General features: G+C 37.2%; 1 protein-coding gene across 4 annotated transcripts in view; it reads left to right on the top strand.

Annotated features, from left to right (window-relative positions):
- csmd2 (CUB and Sushi multiple domains 2) overlaps window positions 1-19,710 on the top strand; it is a 343,711-nt gene that overhangs the window by 288,625 nt on the left and 35,376 nt on the right. For all 4 annotated transcript variants that reach the window (XM_067411157.1, XM_067411158.1, XM_067411159.1 and 1 more), the window contains exons 40-47: window positions 338-454; window positions 934-1,143; window positions 2,218-2,406; window positions 5,133-5,310; window positions 6,268-6,413; window positions 7,082-7,162; window positions 9,021-9,134; window positions 18,082-18,270. In XM_067411157.1, coding sequence (XP_067267258.1) covers window positions 338-454; window positions 934-1,143; window positions 2,218-2,406; window positions 5,133-5,310; window positions 6,268-6,413; window positions 7,082-7,162; window positions 9,021-9,134; window positions 18,082-18,270 — 1,224 coding nt within the window. The remainder of the gene's footprint in view (window positions 1-337; window positions 455-933; window positions 1,144-2,217; window positions 2,407-5,132; window positions 5,311-6,267; window positions 6,414-7,081; window positions 7,163-9,020; window positions 9,135-18,081; window positions 18,271-19,710) is intronic.

Consider the following 19,710-nt stretch of genomic DNA (forward strand, 5'->3'; position numbering starts at 1 on the left):
TAGATGTTCAATGTGCTCTTAGACTTTTGGATCCCACTGTATATTTAGCATCTATAGAAGCCATGCTGGCTCACCAATAAAAGACAAGTTCATTTGCAGGTCAGTGACAGCAATTTTCACTTTCAGTCATATTTATATTCCCACCAATCAAAAGAAGTGGAAATAGCCTGTTGGTTGCCTCATATCATTTTCTAATAATAGACTGACAGCTGTCAGCTGTTTTTATCGGCCTTTAGAAGTACTTGAACCTTGAGCACATCAGGTTTGGTTTATATCGCAGTATGTGTTTTCGACAAATTAATGTTTCTAATACTGTCTTCACCATTTTTTCTTTCAGCTCAGTGTGGGGGAATCAGAGAGGAGATGGAAGGCACCATCCTCAGCCCTGGTTTCCCAGGAAACTACCCTAGCAACAGTGACTGCACCTGGAGGATTTACTTGCCAGTCGGTTATGGTGAGGACACAGCAGAATTAACAGATGCTATTTAGAAAGAGTTTCCTGGTAATGCCAGTGAGTTCTAGTTTAAAATGAATTGGCTAAAGCCGGTGATACTTACCATGATATCTATCTGGTTTGTTACGAAATGTTATCAGAGACAGAATGAGGGGGAGGCAGAGCACTGATGGAAAAATGAATAGGAGAAATCTTGTCCCCAATATCGCAGTTATAGAAATCAAATTCCCATCTTTTCATTACAAGAACCAATATAATTTTTATTATTTCATTTTTAGCATTGAACATTAGCTGTACAAGCATGAAAAAATGAATTTTTAGTGTCTGATTTTATTGCTTATTTGAAAAAAGTTCAAAATCTTGATGTAGAAGCTGTTCTTGTATGCCTGTTGCCTTCATAACAATAGCTGTTAGCAAGATGACTGGGATGGCGTGGAACATGACATTACTAAACACATCCTGTTTTATCATCCAAACAGGGGCTCATGTGCAGTTCTTGAACTTTTCCACTGAGGCCAACCACGATTTCCTGGAAATTAGGAATGGACCTTTTGACACCAGCACAGTGATCGGCAGATTCAGTGGGCAGGACATACCACCATCTCTTCTAACCACCTCCCATGAGACCACTATATATTTCCATAGTGATCACTCTCAGAATAAGCCTGGCTTCAGATTTGATTATCAGGGTAAGGGAAACTAAAAGTTGAAAAAGTTGACCATTTTACTCCACATTCCGTTGTTGTTAGCATTGGTGTTGCAGTTCTGCCTTTGCACATTAATTTTCTCAGGAACCTCAATTTGAATATCAGTTTCAATACCTTGCCAAAACAATCAGTCAAGATAACGAGTAAATTCGATAGTAACCCATTCTCTGTGAAGCTGTGCATTAAATCCATCAGGTATAAAATGCTGCTGAAGCCAGAATCCAAAGTACAATATGAGTCCAATGAGTGAATTTAAAATTATTTGTCATAGAAATGGCCTGTTCTAAGATGGATCCATGGCTATCAGAATTTACACTGCAATGCAATGACAGTTTGCAGTATTGAAATGATTCATGAAATACATAATTACCTGTACATTAGCATGTAAATCAAGCATTATATCCGGCAGTATACCCTTTTGCAGAGCTTTGTTACAGAAGATGCTCTGATCCACATAATTCAAATTCTTTAGTCATGGTCATTCTGTCTGAAAGGTTCAGCATATTTCCTTTTGTGTCTGAGATTTGAAAAATAATTTGGCAAAACTTCTCATAATGGCACCTGATGCAGACAGAACTAATGAAAAGAAATGTGGAAAATAGAAAAAATGGAGAAATGCAAGGAAAACATCTTAACTCAGGGCTGGAATGTTGTGATGTAAGTGTTCACAGCCTGCAATGAACATTGATCACCTGTTTGCATTCACATGAAGTTCAGACCTCCATAATTGAAATCTGAGATTAATAAGAAAAAAAAAAAAAAAAAATGACAGCATCTGTCATTGCCAAAGCTTTGATTGCACTTGCTTTGAATCAAATCCCAATGCTTTGTTGGTGTACAGCAATCAGTTGATTCCATGCATGGTTTACATGTAAAACTCAGTTTAAACTGGTGCTTGGAGCTCAGAGCAATCATTTTTTTGATGCAAATTAATTTCTTTGAGGTGTCACAACAGATGCACTTGTCATGGGCTCTGCTTTCTTCTAGCAGGTTCAAAAATGAATCATACATTTTCTTCCCCCATGTTTTATGTAGCAATATGTCTGTCTTTTCCAGCCTATGAACTTCAGGAGTGTCCTGATCCTGAACCCTTTCACAATGGTGTGGTGGTTGGGGCTGGTTATAATGTGGGTCAGTCCATCTCTTTTGAGTGCTATCCTGGGTATCAGCTGATGGGACACTCCATTCTTACCTGTCAACATGGAACTACACGCAACTGGGATCATCCGTTTCCTCGTTGTGAAGGTACAACCCCCTCCATTTCCTCTCCCACATAAGTAAACATCCGATAGCCTATATGCATTGTTGTGAGGACAGTTTTTATTTAGCACACAACCTGGATTCATTTGTCAGATTATATATATATATATATATATATATATATAAATATATATATATATATATATATATATATAATCTGACAAATATATATATATATATATATATATATATATATTACATTCCAGTGTGTAACTTGATTATGATATTTGATATTATAATCAAATGAGATTCCTTGTTACATTTAAAATTAGTTGTTTATCATGTGTTTTAATGCATTATACTTCCTAAAAGTGTAACAGTAAATAGATAAGTATTAAAATGTATTATAATAGTTATTCATGCCTTGCATTACACTGCATACTTAAAAATACTTTTATAATGTATTATACAGTATTAAAATGCTATTATAATGTATTATTAAAAGGCTTAAAGTAAAGTCTCCCCAAAGATTTTTAAAGGGGTAGTTCACCCCAAAATTAAAAATCTGACATCAATTATTGACTATCACATCAATCTAAATGCAGCATGTCCACATTGCCCGGTTTCATACAATGCAGTTGAACAAATTACAAAATGTACTATAAAAATAGTTGAACTTAACTACTGGCAAATAGTGTATTCTGCATGCTTAATTACTAGCTTTGTTCTCCCCATCATCACTCCAGCTTTAAATGAGGGTCAAAGAGGGCAACTGCACATAAATGCAAATTCTTTACTATGAACCATCCTTACAGACTCAATGGCTCCTTTCTAACATCTCCTCCAAGGGGATGATGGGAAAGGAATGGAGTTCATCCTTGACCCACATTCTCATGCTCATTTTTTCTGTTGATTCAGTGAGTTAATTATGCAGTGGGTCACGAGGTAGCGTATGCACTGGGGATGCTGAATGCTCGTGTGGGAATAAAGATGCTCCTGGGAGGTATTCAATGGGCTGACATAGCATTTGCAGCCTCGTCGCCTTGTTCAGGCACCGGTGCTTTGCCCAGCATAGCTGCACAGGTGAAGCCGCAAATAGAAAGACACATTATTCATCCACACTCTGTTGCAATAATCCACACAATGAAAAACTTAGCATCAACCTGGGCCTTGTTAAAACACTCTTTCAGCGTGCGTAATTGAATTTGTAGTAATCAAGAGCTCTGGTGTGACAGAGTGAAAAGAGAAGAAATGATTATGATGCGCCGTACTCCCATGCTGTGTAATATGCAGACTGTCAAAAAGAAAGATGGAAAATGTGACTCTTTTGATCACAGAATGCATTTTTTTTTTTTTTTACTTTTAATTATTTTTAAATATATTTTAGATCATCTCAGCTTCTTGAAAGTCTCCTCCTGATCTTTGAGAAACAAATTCTTCAGCTTTAGTGGCCACTTAACATGTGAATTACATTTTTGAAAGGTCTGTAAAGTTACAGTTGAGAGTATCAGTAAGTAAGAATAAGAAATACCGATTATATTAAAAAAAATAAAAAATAAAAAAAACGGCACCACCAGGGTTTTAAAAGGTACAGAGAAATTATACTGGAGTCAAAGCATGGGTGTCAAGATTTAAAATAATATATATATATATATATATATATATATATATATATATATATATATATATATATATATATATATATATATATATATATATATATAATATATAAACTTAATTAAATATTATATACCTAATTAAAATACTTTACAACCCTACTGCCCTAGCTGTCACCTACACATGCTGCCAGCAATAGTTCATGCCCAGGGTGTCATGTACATAGATTTCCTCTCCCAGGCATTAAAAAGATGATCGATTTTCTCTTCCACTGTCCCACCTGTCCATATCAGCCAACTTGGCCTGTCCTCCATCTATAGCTCCCTCCTCTTTTTCAGTTCACCACATTCCTACATTCCTCCCATCCCCATTCACCACTCAACTTTTTTGCCCAATCGATAGCGTCACCATGCATTTCTGCTTGATAGCGTGGCATGTTTTTTTTCTTTCTTTTTTTAATCAATGCTGTGATCGATACTTCATTTAGCAAGTAAGGTGGCGAGAGAGAACACACAGCACTGGGGATTAACATAGGCACCCCTCTCAGCATTCCATCGGAGACGAGAGGAAATGAAGAAGGAGGAAAGAGAGCAGAAAGAATTGTAGAAGGATAGAGAGGGCGGGAACGAGTGGGAAGGCATGTGGGGACGGAGAGACCTTGACGGTGCAAGAAACCACTGAGAGTACAGTCAGAGTGAGAGTGTATTATGACTATCCTTATGTGTGCGTACAAGTCGTAGGCCTATCTTTATTTCACTAGCCGAATCGCATTGATTATTTCCCCTCCGACTCGGGGGCAGCAGCAGCATGGGATCAGCAGGAGAAGGAAGGGGATTTGATTTCATATGTCTGGGGCTCATTTGAATCATTGGAAACATGGATACGTCTATATAAATGCAAAGCACTGCCTGCAAGAGGGATTTCTAAGATGTAGTTGGACAAGGAAAGTGAACTACTGAGTGGTGTTTTAGAACCCAGCAGGGATTTTCAGCCATGTTGCCCTGTCCCTATCTTGGTTTCTGTGTTCTCCATCATCTGCCAACGCTGCTTTCTGTGATGGTGTTTCTTTAATTGTTGGGTTCTACAAAAAACTGTTTTATGTCAAGTTTATTGGGGAGTTTTTACAATTGTACATTTTCATTTTTGCCTTCTAGTGCCCTGTGGAGGTAACATTACATCAGACAATGGCACTATCTTCTCCCCCGGTTACCCAGAGGACTACCCTACTTCTGCGGACTGCAGCTGGCTGATTACGGTGGCACCAGGCTTGGGAATTCGTCTTAATTTCACCCTCTTGCAAGTCCATGGTCCCCAAGATTTCATCACAATCTGGTGAGTTGTCAAACTTCCTGTAGCGATTATACTTCTACAACTTTCTTTTCTGGGAGCAAATATATTTATAGCACACGCAGACTGGTGGCTAATTAATGAGCCTCTTTATTGAGTCACTTGAGGCCTGTATGTACAGGTAGGACTTTGAACCTTTCCACAGGGTTCCCCTTAAAACATGTTAGGGCACAAGTTGCAATTTAATCACACACCTTCTCTAAATTCATTGAATCTTCATTGAATCTCTGCAATTTTCTGTTTGGATTAATTGAAGCATTGATCTTACTGTACCTATGGTTCCCTACTTTTTCTTGAGGCATTATCTACTCTCTTGCATGCAGGATTCATCCACTTCAACTCAAATTAAAGGTACAGTATAACCAGAAGAGTCAAGAAAAGCTCCAAGACAGCTTGGCCTCACTTCAGTGAGCCAGCACTCCCTTTAACCAACCAGATGCTTTTCTTAATGCACAAGACAAGACATAATCTGTAGCGCAAGCTCAGATGGCCACAAACAGATGGTTTTGAAGCTGAATGGTCATGGTTAAAACTAGGATTAGGTTGGTGCCAAGTTGTTCCCTCCCCACTAGAGGACTGTAAAGATGGGAGTAACCCTCCTAGGTGATGTTCTTGTAGATGGCGGCTTCGGTTTCACAATGCCTTGACACAGAGGCTGAGTCTGAACTGAGCGTGAAGGAACTGTAGCACACTCTCTAAGAGAGTGTGAGAGGAGTCTCTGAAATCAGGGAGGTAATCAGTATGGCTAGAATTCTCCTTCAATTCAGTAAAGTAATCAATATTCAGAGAAACGTTTCTCAAATCAGCCGGGTGATCTGTATGGGTGGGATCTGACTTACTTTGAAACATCAGGCAGCAAGGCATGTGGTGTTCCCCTGTCCCATGCAGTATGCAAGGTTAGAGGGTTTTGTACATTAAATTTAAATGATGTGTCTTCAACAGGGACGGACCTCAGGAAACAGCTCGTAAACTTGGAGTGTTTACCGAGGGAGAGCTCAACAACCCACCAAGCAGCACTTCTAATCAAGTTCTGATACGTTTCCGAAGCAATTCTGAGAAAGGTGGACTGTTCAAGATCAACTACCAAGGTAACTGGTCCAAGAGAAAGCTATCGCTAGCATTCCCAAACATCTCAATAGCAGTTGCCTGACTGCAGCAGGACCCTGTGGAAGGATGTGATTAAATCAATTATTGCAGAGTTGTGGACGAAACCAGCTTTTTCGAGTTCCAGTCTAGGCTGAGGTCAGAGCAGGTTGAGTTTCAGAAACCAGAAAAGGAGCTAAGACTGGACCTGAAGAGGGCCTTAATGATTAAGAAGGCACATTTCAGCACAGACCACAAAATGTATCTGCAGTGCTGTGGTACTCAAGACCACACATGGTCTCTAGTCCCAGTGGCAGTCAAATGTTCCTGAGTTCATGACAAAATCATGAAAATATGGTCTTCGATTCAAGAAAGATTTGAGACCAAAGCCCAGACTCGAGTTTTGCAACACTGCATGGTTGCTTAGGACTTCTAACAGGTTTTTCAATCCAATGGAGCTGGAAATTGACAACACTGATTAGCTGATTAGCATCATAAAAGCCATGTCATACTTAAAAAGCACTCCAAATAAGACCCTGAACACATGAAATTATTCTACTTCTTTTTTTTTTTTGTCATGTAGAACTGTTCTTTATCTTCACAATGAATACCTGAATGCAGTATGATATGTCTGAACCTGTTCTCTTTGTCCCTCTGTCTCTCTTTCTTCTAGCCTATAGACTTCAGTTTTGTTTGCCACCTCCCATCATTCCTAATGCAGAAATACTGATGGCCAGTAAAGAATTTAAGATAGGTGAGTTTGAATTGATTTTACTTCATTTACAATCTGATTTGTATGCCTACTTGTGTGCGTTAGTGTTGGTGGACTCGGCCTGGCCCAGTATAAGTGGAACATTTTGAGCAGAGATGCAGGCTGCCAGTTCATTTTCAGGCTTGAGCGCCTCTCATTAATAATGTTCCCAGAATAGCAGAGCCAGCCACACACACACACCTCCCCCCACCACCACTAACACCCCTCGAGAACTCACTTTGAGGAGAGAAAACCGCTCAGATGCCAGGGCTACCAGTCCCATAGGGCCGTGCTGATATGCTGACTCATTGCCAGAATTCAAAACAGAGGCTGATGTCATATTGTGCTTGGTGCTAGAACATAGGTTGAGTTTACATTTTGTGCAAACACAAAATGGTGGGGAGGCCAGACAAAAGTGATTTTATATATGAAGCATACATATTTTGCCATGCTTTTCTATAGCAGATGAATTGAGAAAATTTGACAGGAAATTATGTACTGTGTACTTGAAAGTTGATTTTTGTGCACAGAATAAGGACAATCACTGATTGTCATTAAAGTTTAAGAAGCAGAGCGTAAAGTGTAGACTCAAGTCAACTGAGATATTTGTTTATTATAATATTAGTGATCAAAGCATGTTGTTATAATTACACCATTTTACCTGCAGCAGCAGGAACAACATCAATTATAATAATAATAAACCCTTAATATATATATATATATATATATATATATATATATATATATATATATATATATATAGATATTTTTTTTGTTTTTTTTTTTTTTTTTTTTTTTCCACATATACTATGATTGAACAATTTTGGCTGTGGCGTCTCTGATAGGTTCTTTTTTTTTCTAGATTGTATTCAAGCTATTTTGACTTCTTTTTTTCCCCAAAAAATCTTTTGATTCGTTTAATAAAGCTGTTGGTTTCACCTCCGAGTGCCGAAAACACTTATAAATAATAAAGCAATCATAACTCCATTGGTTCTCTAATGATGAGTCACCAGCCTCTGTCGCCTCTGAAATCCATTGTAAAATCAATGCACTGCTTTTCTGGCATGGAGAAAAAAATGCATTCATTTATATTAATTGTTCTAAATGGGTTGTTACGGGTCGGTGCAGGGTTGTTTGATCTCTCTGGAATGGAGCATGTTTGTAGAGCCTCCGTCGGGGTTAAAACATTCATGGTCTTTGGCACGAACCTGCACTGAATCACGCTTTTGATCACTGATTATCCACCACATCCAATTAATTCTCCTAATTCAGTGATTTAACTAAGGCCGTTGTGTTTGGACGGCCATGAACGCATGTTCTCACAGCCACAAACACATTGCTAAATATGTATTTGAATGCATGTAAAGCCTTTTTTTTTGTTCTTTGCAAGCCTGTGTTTATTATTTCGAGTTAAATGCTACATTATAAAACCACTAGGTGTTTTTGTTCCTCTTAGCTGAGTCACAGAGTGCCTGAATGTTTGTGTGGCAACAGGGAGATTTGTTTCAGAGATCTGAACGGCCCTCAGGTAGCAGCCAATGGGTGTTATGAATGTAAACCATGCAGTGTGGCGCTTCCTTAATTACACTGCAATGCAGCGCCGGCACGTCGAGTCTCCCTTTGACTCACTCCTTCTCCCTTTATTCTTTTATCGTCACTGTCAGTCATTAAGCGAGACAGTGAGGGGACGGGGTCTTCATCAAGTTATGAGTGAGACAGCCAGATGCTGCTCCTGTTGTTCCGAGCTTCTCAGAAATCCCATGTTCTCCATAATATTACAGAAAGTGACGTGCATTTGAAAGACATTTGATAAAGCAATGATGAATATCCATTTATCTGTTCGCTCCCTCTCTTTCCACAGGTGATATAGTGCGTTACAGATGTTTGCCAGGATATCACCTAAATGGGAACAGCATTCAAACCTGTCGCCTGGGGACTCATCTTGAGTTTGAAGGACCACCACCTTCATGTGATAGTAAGCTATTTCAGACACCAACATATGCAGACAACAGTATGGTCCTTTTCTTTAGCCTGACCACTAAGTCTCTTAGTTAGCCAGATTGACAATAACAGACCAATCTGTTTAAGTTTTGCCATGACTATGCTTGTCAATATGCTAAATCACCACCTAACAAGCCTAAACCAAACCAGACTTGCCAGCATGAAATTTCATCCTTTCTTTCTTCTGTGGAAGACCAAATAAGATATCTTGAAAAGCATTTCAGCTGTTTTTTGTTTATACAATGGAAGTCAATGGGATCCAATTGGACATCATTGAACCTGATTAACTTTCATTGTAAAAAAAAAGAAATAAAGAAAAGAAAAGAGCTTTCAAAAGCTTTCCAAATGAAGAAAGAAAGTCAATAATCTAAGTAAAGTAAATGCTGACATAGTTTTCATTTTTGTATGAGCTATCCATTTAAACAGATTATGCTAAACAATTACACCATGATACTTCTGTGTAAATACCTGCATCTTCTTCACTAACCATAAGCATTATAAAAGACAATTCATTCTTAGTAACTTCCTCCCTCTGCGTTTTACAAAAGACCAGTCCTTTGGTTTATATACTGTACTATAAAATCCACCCCCACTGTGTTGCAATGCATGATGGTCTATTGATCATGATGGTTGCATCTGTGCTATATGAAGCTTCATTATTGCTATTGGCTTAGAGGTGGGATGAAATACCTCAGAGCCTGTCAAGCAAACCCCATGAGTATGCTAAACACTCATCTACCTTTCCTCCAGCTGCTTTTATGTGATTTGATATGGCATTTCCCGTAAACTCCCTCAGTTCCTCCTCATTATGTTTGTCTCTATATGCTCAGCATAGGAGAATTATCTCTCTGAGCTCTCTGCATAGTCTTCAATAATGTGTACAGTAGGTCTGACTAAAAAGCCTCTATTGAATGCCCCAATACGAATACTGTGAAGTCCAAAACTCTGAAGCCACTAGTCAAAATGCTTCTTTCCACTAGTGAAAAATTTAATACCATTTTTGTCATTAAAAAATTAGGCTATATAGTCAACACAACATTTATATATATATATTTCTATATGTTTCAAAATCTTTCAACATCTTCAGTATCAAAATAGACTTAAGCTGTCCCTGTGTTTGGCCTTGTTTACAATGTAAGTGAAAAGCAATTGGGCTGTTTGTTAACTGGAAGCAATTTGTGGGCTGCATTGCAGCTGTTTGGCAGAAAGTGATTAAATCCTGTTGAAAAAAGGCTTAAAAACTGAAGCAAATGATAGACAGGAAGCGTTATAGTTTTCAGCGTAAGCCTATGTCAGAGGCTGGGGTTTGGGACATTGTGAAGAGGGAGGACACATAATTTGATTGTTTTTTTGTTTTGTTTTTTTTTTAGTATAGCAGGCCCAAACATGGTCCTCCTCAACCTTCATGGTGGAGTGCTTTCAGTGAACCTGTGTAATTCATCGTAACATTAATTAGGTTTCGCAGTTAATTGCTTCGGCTATATGAAAAGCCCCTTATACTGAGGGCCAACAAAGCCAGCTGACACCCGCTCCATTTGGTCAGGGTACTGCCTCTGGCTGTCAGTCACATTAAGTATGCCTGCCTCGTCAAACTCAAGAGAGAGAAAGAGACAGGAAAGACATAGGGGCTGGTGGAATGAGAAACAGAAGGATAGAAGAGGAGGAGAAGGAAGGTGATCTCATACTTTGTAATGAGATAATTTGTGGAGAGAGACATGTCTATTTCCAGAGTCGATCAAAAAAAATAAAAAGTGACCAACTATATAAATGTACATAGTTAGGTTAAAGGGATAGTTCACCCAAACATGGAAATTCTGTCCATGTTTAATTTACTCACCCTCATGTTGTTCCAAACCTGTAAGACTTTTGTTCATCTTCAGAACACAATTGAAGATATTTTAAATAAAATCTGAGCAATTTCTCTACCTCCATTGACAGCTATGCAACTACCACTTTCATACTTCATAAAGAGATCGTAAAACTAATCCATATGAATTGAGTGGTTTAGTCCAAATTTTCTGAAGAGACATGATTGTTTTATATAATGAACAGATTGAATTTAGGCTTTTATTCACAAATAAACATTGATTTATGTATTCCAAAGATTAAGAAAAATCTTACTGGTTTGTAACAACACAAGGGTGAGTAATTGATGACATTTTTGAGAAACACCCTTTTGCAACACAACTGAAAATGTGACAAAGCATCATAAATCCTAGTTCATCTTCAGTGGTAAACTTTTTTTTTCTTTGCTCATATATTGAAAATAGTATGCATTTTTATTTTTTATTTTTTTTCCTGAAAGACATCAAAATTGTATTATTAATGCATAAGTATTGTTATGCTTTACGCTTTTATTATGGCCATATTCGACTGTGGTACAGAACTGCCATGTGGCAATGTTCATATTTTCTGTAAAACTGTGTCAGACAAGGTTGTTCTGTAAACAACAGCATCTAATTACCTAATCAAAGAATCAGCAAAAAATTCATGATGTATGATAAAAATGCACTTTGCAGTCTTGGAAAGGAAATCAAATGTCATGTGGCTTAAAAACAGCTTATTATTCGTGTTCTTTGAAGTCTGCCCTTTTAATTCCAACAATGCAATTTGTTCTATAAAGTAAAGGGAAATTATACGTTGCCATGTGGCTACACTGTACCAAAACAGGGCAAAAACCAGGAAAAAAATACCTGTGGGAGTTTTTAACCCACCTTGGTCTCTCCTGTTGTTGACATCAAAGGCTGGCATCCAATTAAACTATGGTATTTTGATTAAAATTCATATTCATCTGGTAGGAGAGCCAACATGGACAGGCTGTGTGATATGATGATCAAAAAAAAAAAAAAAAGGATAGAGAAACCAGACTATGTTAAATACAATTTCACATGAAATAGGAATAAATATGGTTTGTGTGTAATAAAATTTTTGTGGTAATTATTGGTTTAATTAAATAAATATTGATCATTTCAATTTTTGATTATTAGGACAGTTTGTTTACAGTTATCCTGAAGAAAGAGTAAAAGAGTGAGCAAGCATACAGAGCGAAAAACTGAAGGATTGAAAGAGTAGAGAGGAAGGACAGTGATGGTAGAGGGAACGCAAAGCTCATTGAGATGCAGAGGATATCCAGGCTGCAGGTGCACCCAGCTATTAAATCACAGCTTCTCCCCGTCACTCTCTCTCTCTCTCTCTCTCTCTCTCTCTCTTTCTCTTTCTCTGTCTGTACCTGACATCTGATCTGTCACATCCTCTTGTTGAATACATACCATGTCTTTCTTTCCATCAAATACATCCCATTACTTCTTTTAGCTTTCCTCTGATATGAGAATCATATCTTCTGCAGACATAATCAGACATACACATGACGATGATGGCCTTATGCCTTATGTCTCTTTAAAAGAAACCCTGTGCTTGACATTTAGACAAAGACATGATGTGTAAGATGCGTATGTGTGTGTGTGTGTGTGTGTGTGTGTGTGTGTGTGTGTGTGTGTGTGTGTGTGTGTGTGTGTGTGTGTGTGTGTGTGCGTGTGTGTATTTATGTATATATATATATTTATATATAATATATATATATATATATATATATATATATATATTTATATAATCTAATAATAATAATTATTTTATTTTTTTTTATAAAATGATACTCTAAATAAGAAACAAAAACTGCCAGTGGGTGGCGGTGAATGTCTAAATGAGTAAATCATTAAGTCATTCATTTGATTTGGTCAAATGACTGATTTTTTCAGGAATGAAGTAAATGGCTCTCTTTATGAATGGGCCATTGAATCATTGGTTCACCCGATTGATTCCCTCAAATCGTGGATTCATTCAGTAATGAAACTGCACTGTGTTGCTCAGAAATGCACAACAGTTCTGCTCTGGCTTTATAGGTAATATTTTCATTGTCAATATTGAGCAAAAGCAGACGATATTCATCATCAATCAACTGTATAAAATCTAAGATGAACTACATAGGTCTGGGGTGGGGCGGGTGCAATAAATGTGTTAATCATTTTAACTCGTTATTTTTTTCCCCATAGGAAATTAATTAAATGACCATGTTAAATCGACAGCACTATACATATATATTGCTATATGCATTCCCTTTTTTCTCAGTGTTCCCTCTCACTCTTGTTTTTGTGTCACTCATATTCACAGAGAAAATAGATTGTGAATGTTGAGAGTGCATCACATGGCATTATGCAAATTAAGGGTAGAAGAATTTCACACGTAATGTGACTTCCTATCTTTAAGCATATACAGTCTCTTTTGACTTTCTCCACATTCAAATGTTCAATGTTTATACTTAAATATACTGTTATATATAAATAAAATATGCTTTTTATCAGTGACACACGGCATGTCATGCACACATCCGTGCTGATTTTTTTATTCCGTCACCATGGCGACCAAAGCATTTTTCTCTTGATGGCATTTAGGTGCTCTTTTCATTTATTTTCCTATGACAAATATAATTAAATAATTTACAAATTCTTTGCAGTACTCTTATTCAACTCTTATTATTTTCTCTTATTCAAAATTCTGTGAATTTTATATAAAATATTAATCTGATCATATATTATGCATATCTGTGTATCATATGTATTATATATGTCACTGCATGAATGTGAAAACACACGGCAACACACATTATATGGTACATGCACACATTGCCATGCTAATCTAGGCTTTAGAACTGTCTTTTATCTTCTGCATTATAACAAATGCACCAAGTACCTCAACATCCCTTGCTCATTTTGAAATCCTGCTCTTCCTCATTATTATTATTCCTCATTAATGCAATTGTAATACATGTTTGAATGTGTGCGTTTTCAGCTTCAGACGGTTCAAAACATTACTCGTTCAAGTCGATCAATTATGTGAAAACTGTATGCGGCGAACAAAGCACAAGCCTGGATGGCCTGCGTTGACAATTTGCACGTGACATTTATCCTTTTTTTTTTACATCACGAAATGAATGCCGTATGTTACCATCTCTTGAATGTATATTCTTTTGGGGGCCATATTTGCAATTCATTGTCACGAAGGGTGACATTTTAAGTTGAAAATCCCTTTTTAGATGCCAGCCTGTCTCATACAGTAGATAATCTTCAGCTGCCATTGTTAAAGGAGCAGTTTTGACATGCCTTCTCCTCTTCTGTCAGAATCTGCCACCAAAACTGTTGTTTACATTCAGCCTTTGACAGTCCATTTCAAAGTGGATTAGGGGATAAGGGCGACCTGAGCGACTTCATTTCCGTTTGCCGCCATAGTGAAAGGCCTGGGATGATGAGGATTTTGTCTGAGATTCTGTCTAGAGGGTCATGCTCTTTCCCATTTTGCTGGGGCAGAATGTAATTAGGGGTGGTATGATGGTAGAAATGTGTCAACCGGTTGACATTCTGCTATAGCATTTATGCCACGACATATCTGGGGTATTTCAATTTAGTCTGCTTTTAACCAAAGTGTTAGATTTTGGATGCTGTTCTTTTGAACTTTCTACTCATCAAATAATCCTGGAAAAATAGCACTGTTTCCACAAAAATATTAAGCAGCACAACTGTGTTCAACAGTGATAATAATAAAAAAATGTTTCCTGAGCAGCAAATCAGCATATTAGAATGATTTGTGACGGATCATGTCAGACCAGACCAGACACTGCAGACCAGAGTAATGGGTGCTAAAAATTACATTTTAAAAAATATTTTTTAAATGGAAAACTTTTAAACAGTAGTGTATCATTGAGTACATTTACATGCACAATCTTAACCTGATTATGCTTAATAACCTGACAATGCATGTGGTCATGTAAATGCATTTACCCGCTTTTCTTTATCAGAGTAAAGTCATAAATGGCTTAAGCATAAACTAATCGACACAGCTAGATTTTTGCCTCTTACCCCAATTAACCTGTGTTCTGTCGGCTTATTGAAGTGCGCATGTTTGAGATGTGTCAGGAAAGCGTTCTTACCCCAGATCCAGACAGATCAAGCGTTTTGTGTTAAGTGAGGAGGAATTATATCGCAAACTGACTCTTTCTTGACACAAAAAAAATTATAAAAATGTGTTATCTCTTGCAGAAGTGGTACAGTCAAAATGCTGCATCTGTAACTGCATGAGAGGAGAATATATGAGTCCATAAGTTTCCAGCTGACATGTTGGAATTGTACTCTTTGCTTTGTAATGCTTTATTTAACATCACAATGACATAACAAATGGAATACTCATTGTCAGATACACGAATGATTAAGTTTTGATGCCCCTACTGGGAAGTAACCTGATTTATGAATAAGGTCTTGTAAATGTGGTTTGCTTGCATTGCTGGGTTATTGGTTTGCATGTAAACCAGGACAACTGGTTAATTCAATAAGCTAATATTTGTGAGTTATCAGCATATTGGTGTGCATGTAAACATGCTCATTAACTTATCTGTCATGAATAAGGTTACCTTTTGGTCTAAAATGAAAAAAAAAAAAAAGTTCAAGTTTAAATCATAAATAAATCATTAATATTTATTTTTATTATAAATATTTAGTATTTAAAGTCACTTTAAATTCATCAATACATTTTAGTACATGAAACATTAAAGGATTAGTTCACTTCAGAATTAAAATTTCCTGATAACTTACTCACCCCCATGTCAACCAAGATGAATTTGATGTGTGTCTTTCTTTCTTCAGTCGAAAAGTAATTATGTTTTTTGAGGAAAACATTCCAGGATTTTTCTCCAAATAGTGGACTTCAGTGGCTACCAATGGTTTGAAGGTCTGAATTGCAGGTTCAATGCAGCTTCAGGAGGCTCTACAAGATCCCTGCCGAGGAATAAGAGTGCATAAGAGTCTTATCTAGCAAAAAGATGAGATGGAGTTTTTCACCCTACTGCGGTAGCCTTTGAAGTCCACTATATGGAGAGAATGTTTTGAACCATAATTTCTTTTCGACTGAAGAAAGAAAGACAAACATCTTGGATGACCTGGGGGTGAGTAATTTATCAGGAAATTTAAATTCTGAAGTGAACTAATCCTTTAAACTGTTTCAATTTCCAAAGAATATAAACAGATCTCGGCAGCACAGCAATCCTCAGCACAGATGCCAAGAGTTCCTTTTATGTTTTGCAATATAAACTGATTTAAACATGAATGCACTGACAATGTAAATATGAAGAATATAGCAAAGGCCTATAACTGTTATGATACATTAAATGTGCTCGCAAAATACTTGTCATATCTATCAGTTTGCTGCTTTACAATACATCTGTGTTTGTGTTATAGGTTAACAGCCAGCTTTCAAAGCACTGTATGTGGAGGCAAATAAAGATCCGTAACACCCACACTCACACTTTGAAGAATGTAATTTGTGAGCGCGAGCTCCAGGATGCACAGATGTAGGTTATTGGGGGTGTATATTTTACCTGAGCGCATTATGCTTTATGCAGTGATGATAGGCTCAAGCGGGCATCGATATGAATCCATGATAATGTTTGTCCTCCAATGAAACCACATTCACATTTTATATCACCCCAGAGCTGTGTAGCCAGTCCCAGAGCTTCTATATTTTACCCTCGTAAAGGAAACGTGTCAAACGGCAAGCAGCAACCCCATCGTTCCTGCGTATCCGCCGAGCTCAGGCTCAGTCTCGACCAGAAACCACAAGTGTGATTTATATTAAATCAATTCTCAAAGCAACTTTTTATAATTTAATCATTGTCACCGGAGCAATTCACTGGGCTGTGAACCTGAATGCAATTATAAGAATAACTTATCTCAGGTTTGACACGTAAAGCCGGACAGTGCATAGCAAGCATGAAATTATTGCTTTGATTAACGTCCGTCCTAATCAGTGCACAGACCCGTTGGCTTAAATGTTAGTCAATTAAGGTGCTAAACGACTGACTAAAAGGCCAATTAAAGAAGCCGAATATAGAAACAAAACTGTTTACTGTGGGTCATGTTATTTACTGGGCACGGCGCATCTGTCGATATTCTGATAAGCGGAGGTGAGCAGTGGGGTTAGAAGATCTCCACAATTCTTCCCTTGTAATAATCTCATGCAGATATCAACTCAATCATGAAGTATTCGCACCAGTGGAGCTCTGAAACAGCAGTGTGTTTATTTAGCAAGACAAGTAATAGAAAATCCATATTTCGCATCCGAAACGTAAGTGTCATAAATATTTGATAATAACAATCTCTTCCTGGCTGATGCGTATGCGGCTTCTCGGAAGAAATGAGACAAAATAATAAAACTGTGTCAGAGATGAGGGTTTATCCTTTTATGTTGTGATTTGTATTTGGATGCTTGCTTTGTATTCTGACAGCTACGGAGAGAATAAGAGACAGGCTTCCGAGATTTGAGGGAAGCGGCCAAGACGGGCCACTGCATAAAGCCTGATCATTCAAGGTAAAAGTGTGGGGAAATGTCACAGCGGGCCTCTGAGGAATATCAATGACTGAGAGATGAAACTGCAGACTGAGGCATGAGAGCCAGGCTGTACAACCGTGTGAAGAGCAGTGATCAATCCTCTCAGTGTCACAACAGACTGGCGCAGGGTGCTTTGAGTTATCATTGACTTGCGTTCGGTGCTTTACCATAGGCATGCACAAAGTGGGGACTGGATATTGGGCTTGAATTGTTGGGTGATCAATAGGCTACGCAATTCTTGTTGCATCTGAAGTTCAAGTGTCATGTTAAATGGATTTATAGATCTGTAATTCTGTGTTTTTGATCAAGGTTCCTTTCATGTATTCCTTGAGTATAATGGTTTCTGAACGTTGCTTTGATGGTTAAGGGTTTGAATAGATACTAGCGTTCTGCATCACCGCTACGGCTGATGTATGCATGTGGAAAATCAAAGGAAATCTGTTTGTAATAATGTATGGAGCTGAACTAGCTCTTGTCTGTTTTCCTCACAGTCACCTGTCCCATGAACGAGGTGCTGACAGCCTCCACAGGGATAATCCTGAGTCAGTCACCGGGCAGCAGCCTGCCGCACTTTGAGTCCTGCTCCTGGGTGGTGAAGGTGGATTCAGGTTACAACATCACTTTCACCGTTGAACACTTTCAGACCAGCAGACAGTTTGATGAGCTGGAGATCTTTGATGGTAAGTGGATTTTGCATAGCTTTTCCTTAAGATCTTTTCCTTTGATTCAATTGATGATAATCATAATAGCATGAATAATAGTAGCAATAAAAATAATAATTATTAGTATTATTATATATACTACAATTAAAAAGTTTGAGGTCGGTAAGATTTTTTTCTTTTTCTTTTTTTCTTTAAATAAGTCTATTCTGTTCACCAAGGCTGCATTTATTTGATTAAAATTACAGTAAAATATAATTACAATCTGAAATAGCTGTTCTATTTGAATATATTTTAAAATGTAATTTATTCATGTGATGGCAAAGCTTTATTTTCAGCATCAGTGTCACATGATCCTTAATTCTTATTAATATAGCGTTATTTAATACAGTGCTATATTTTGTGGAAACTCTGCAACTTTTTTTCTGGATACTTTGATGAATAAAAAGTTCCAAAGAACAGTATTTGTAAGAAATAGAAATGGTTCTGAATGTCTTTTGAATTAATTATGAATGTCTTTTCTGTCACTTTTGATCAGTGCAATGTATCCTTGCTTGAAAGTATGAATTTCTTAAAAAAAAAAAAAAAAAATCTTACTGACCCCAAACATTTGAAAGGTAGCATATTTCTTATATATAAAATTAATATTTATTATTATTTATAAAAAATATACTTATTATTATTGGTTGTTATTGTTGTTGTTGTTGTTTAAATAAATTATAAGTACTTAATAATCAGAATAAGTACTTAACTCTTTCCCCACCACTGACGAAATTTTCCGGCTTTCCGTGTTTTCACTGTTATACGATAGGGGGCACTATTACACATCTTCTGAAAGAGTACCGAATCTCAGTATTAAAACACAGACAAATAAGGAGCAGAAACGAGTGATAAAAGCATTGCTTATGCACATTGTAGTATTAAAAAAAATATTTATATATTCATACAACAAAATATTCTGAAGGCCATTACATTTTTGTGAAAATTATCAAAAAATGCTGTCAGTGTCTGGAAACTTCTTTTTTTTTTTCAACCTGTCAGGGTTAGAGTTAATAATAGTAAGTACTTAATAATCATTTATTTATTGCTGTCATTGTGATAAGGTTTGATGATGATTGAATCAAGGAACAAACATCATAAAACAAGTTCAGACATGGTTTTTGCTCACAAAAAGCTGTTTTTCTCCTTCCAATGCAATTACTGATACACACCTCACAGGCAACCTTGCTGTGTTGAGCAAGATAGACAGTTGAAGAGAGGCCAAAAGGGATGACCTTTGCTTTTACACAGTGAAAACCTTTTGTAAAAGGCAAAGGAAATTGCTTTAGCCAACAGGGGGTCTGTCTAGGGCCAGTCTTAGGTCAGCTGCTTTGCTAGGGTGAAAGTGATCCCATTTAGACTGAGATTACGAAGTGGATTAGAGGTCAGAAGGGTCGTCTCACACACATTGAGGCTCATCAC

Source organism: Chanodichthys erythropterus, chromosome 15 (assembly GCF_024489055.1).
Source record: "Chanodichthys erythropterus isolate Z2021 chromosome 15, ASM2448905v1, whole genome shotgun sequence".
Lineage (NCBI taxonomy): Eukaryota > Metazoa > Chordata > Actinopteri > Cypriniformes > Xenocyprididae > Chanodichthys > Chanodichthys erythropterus.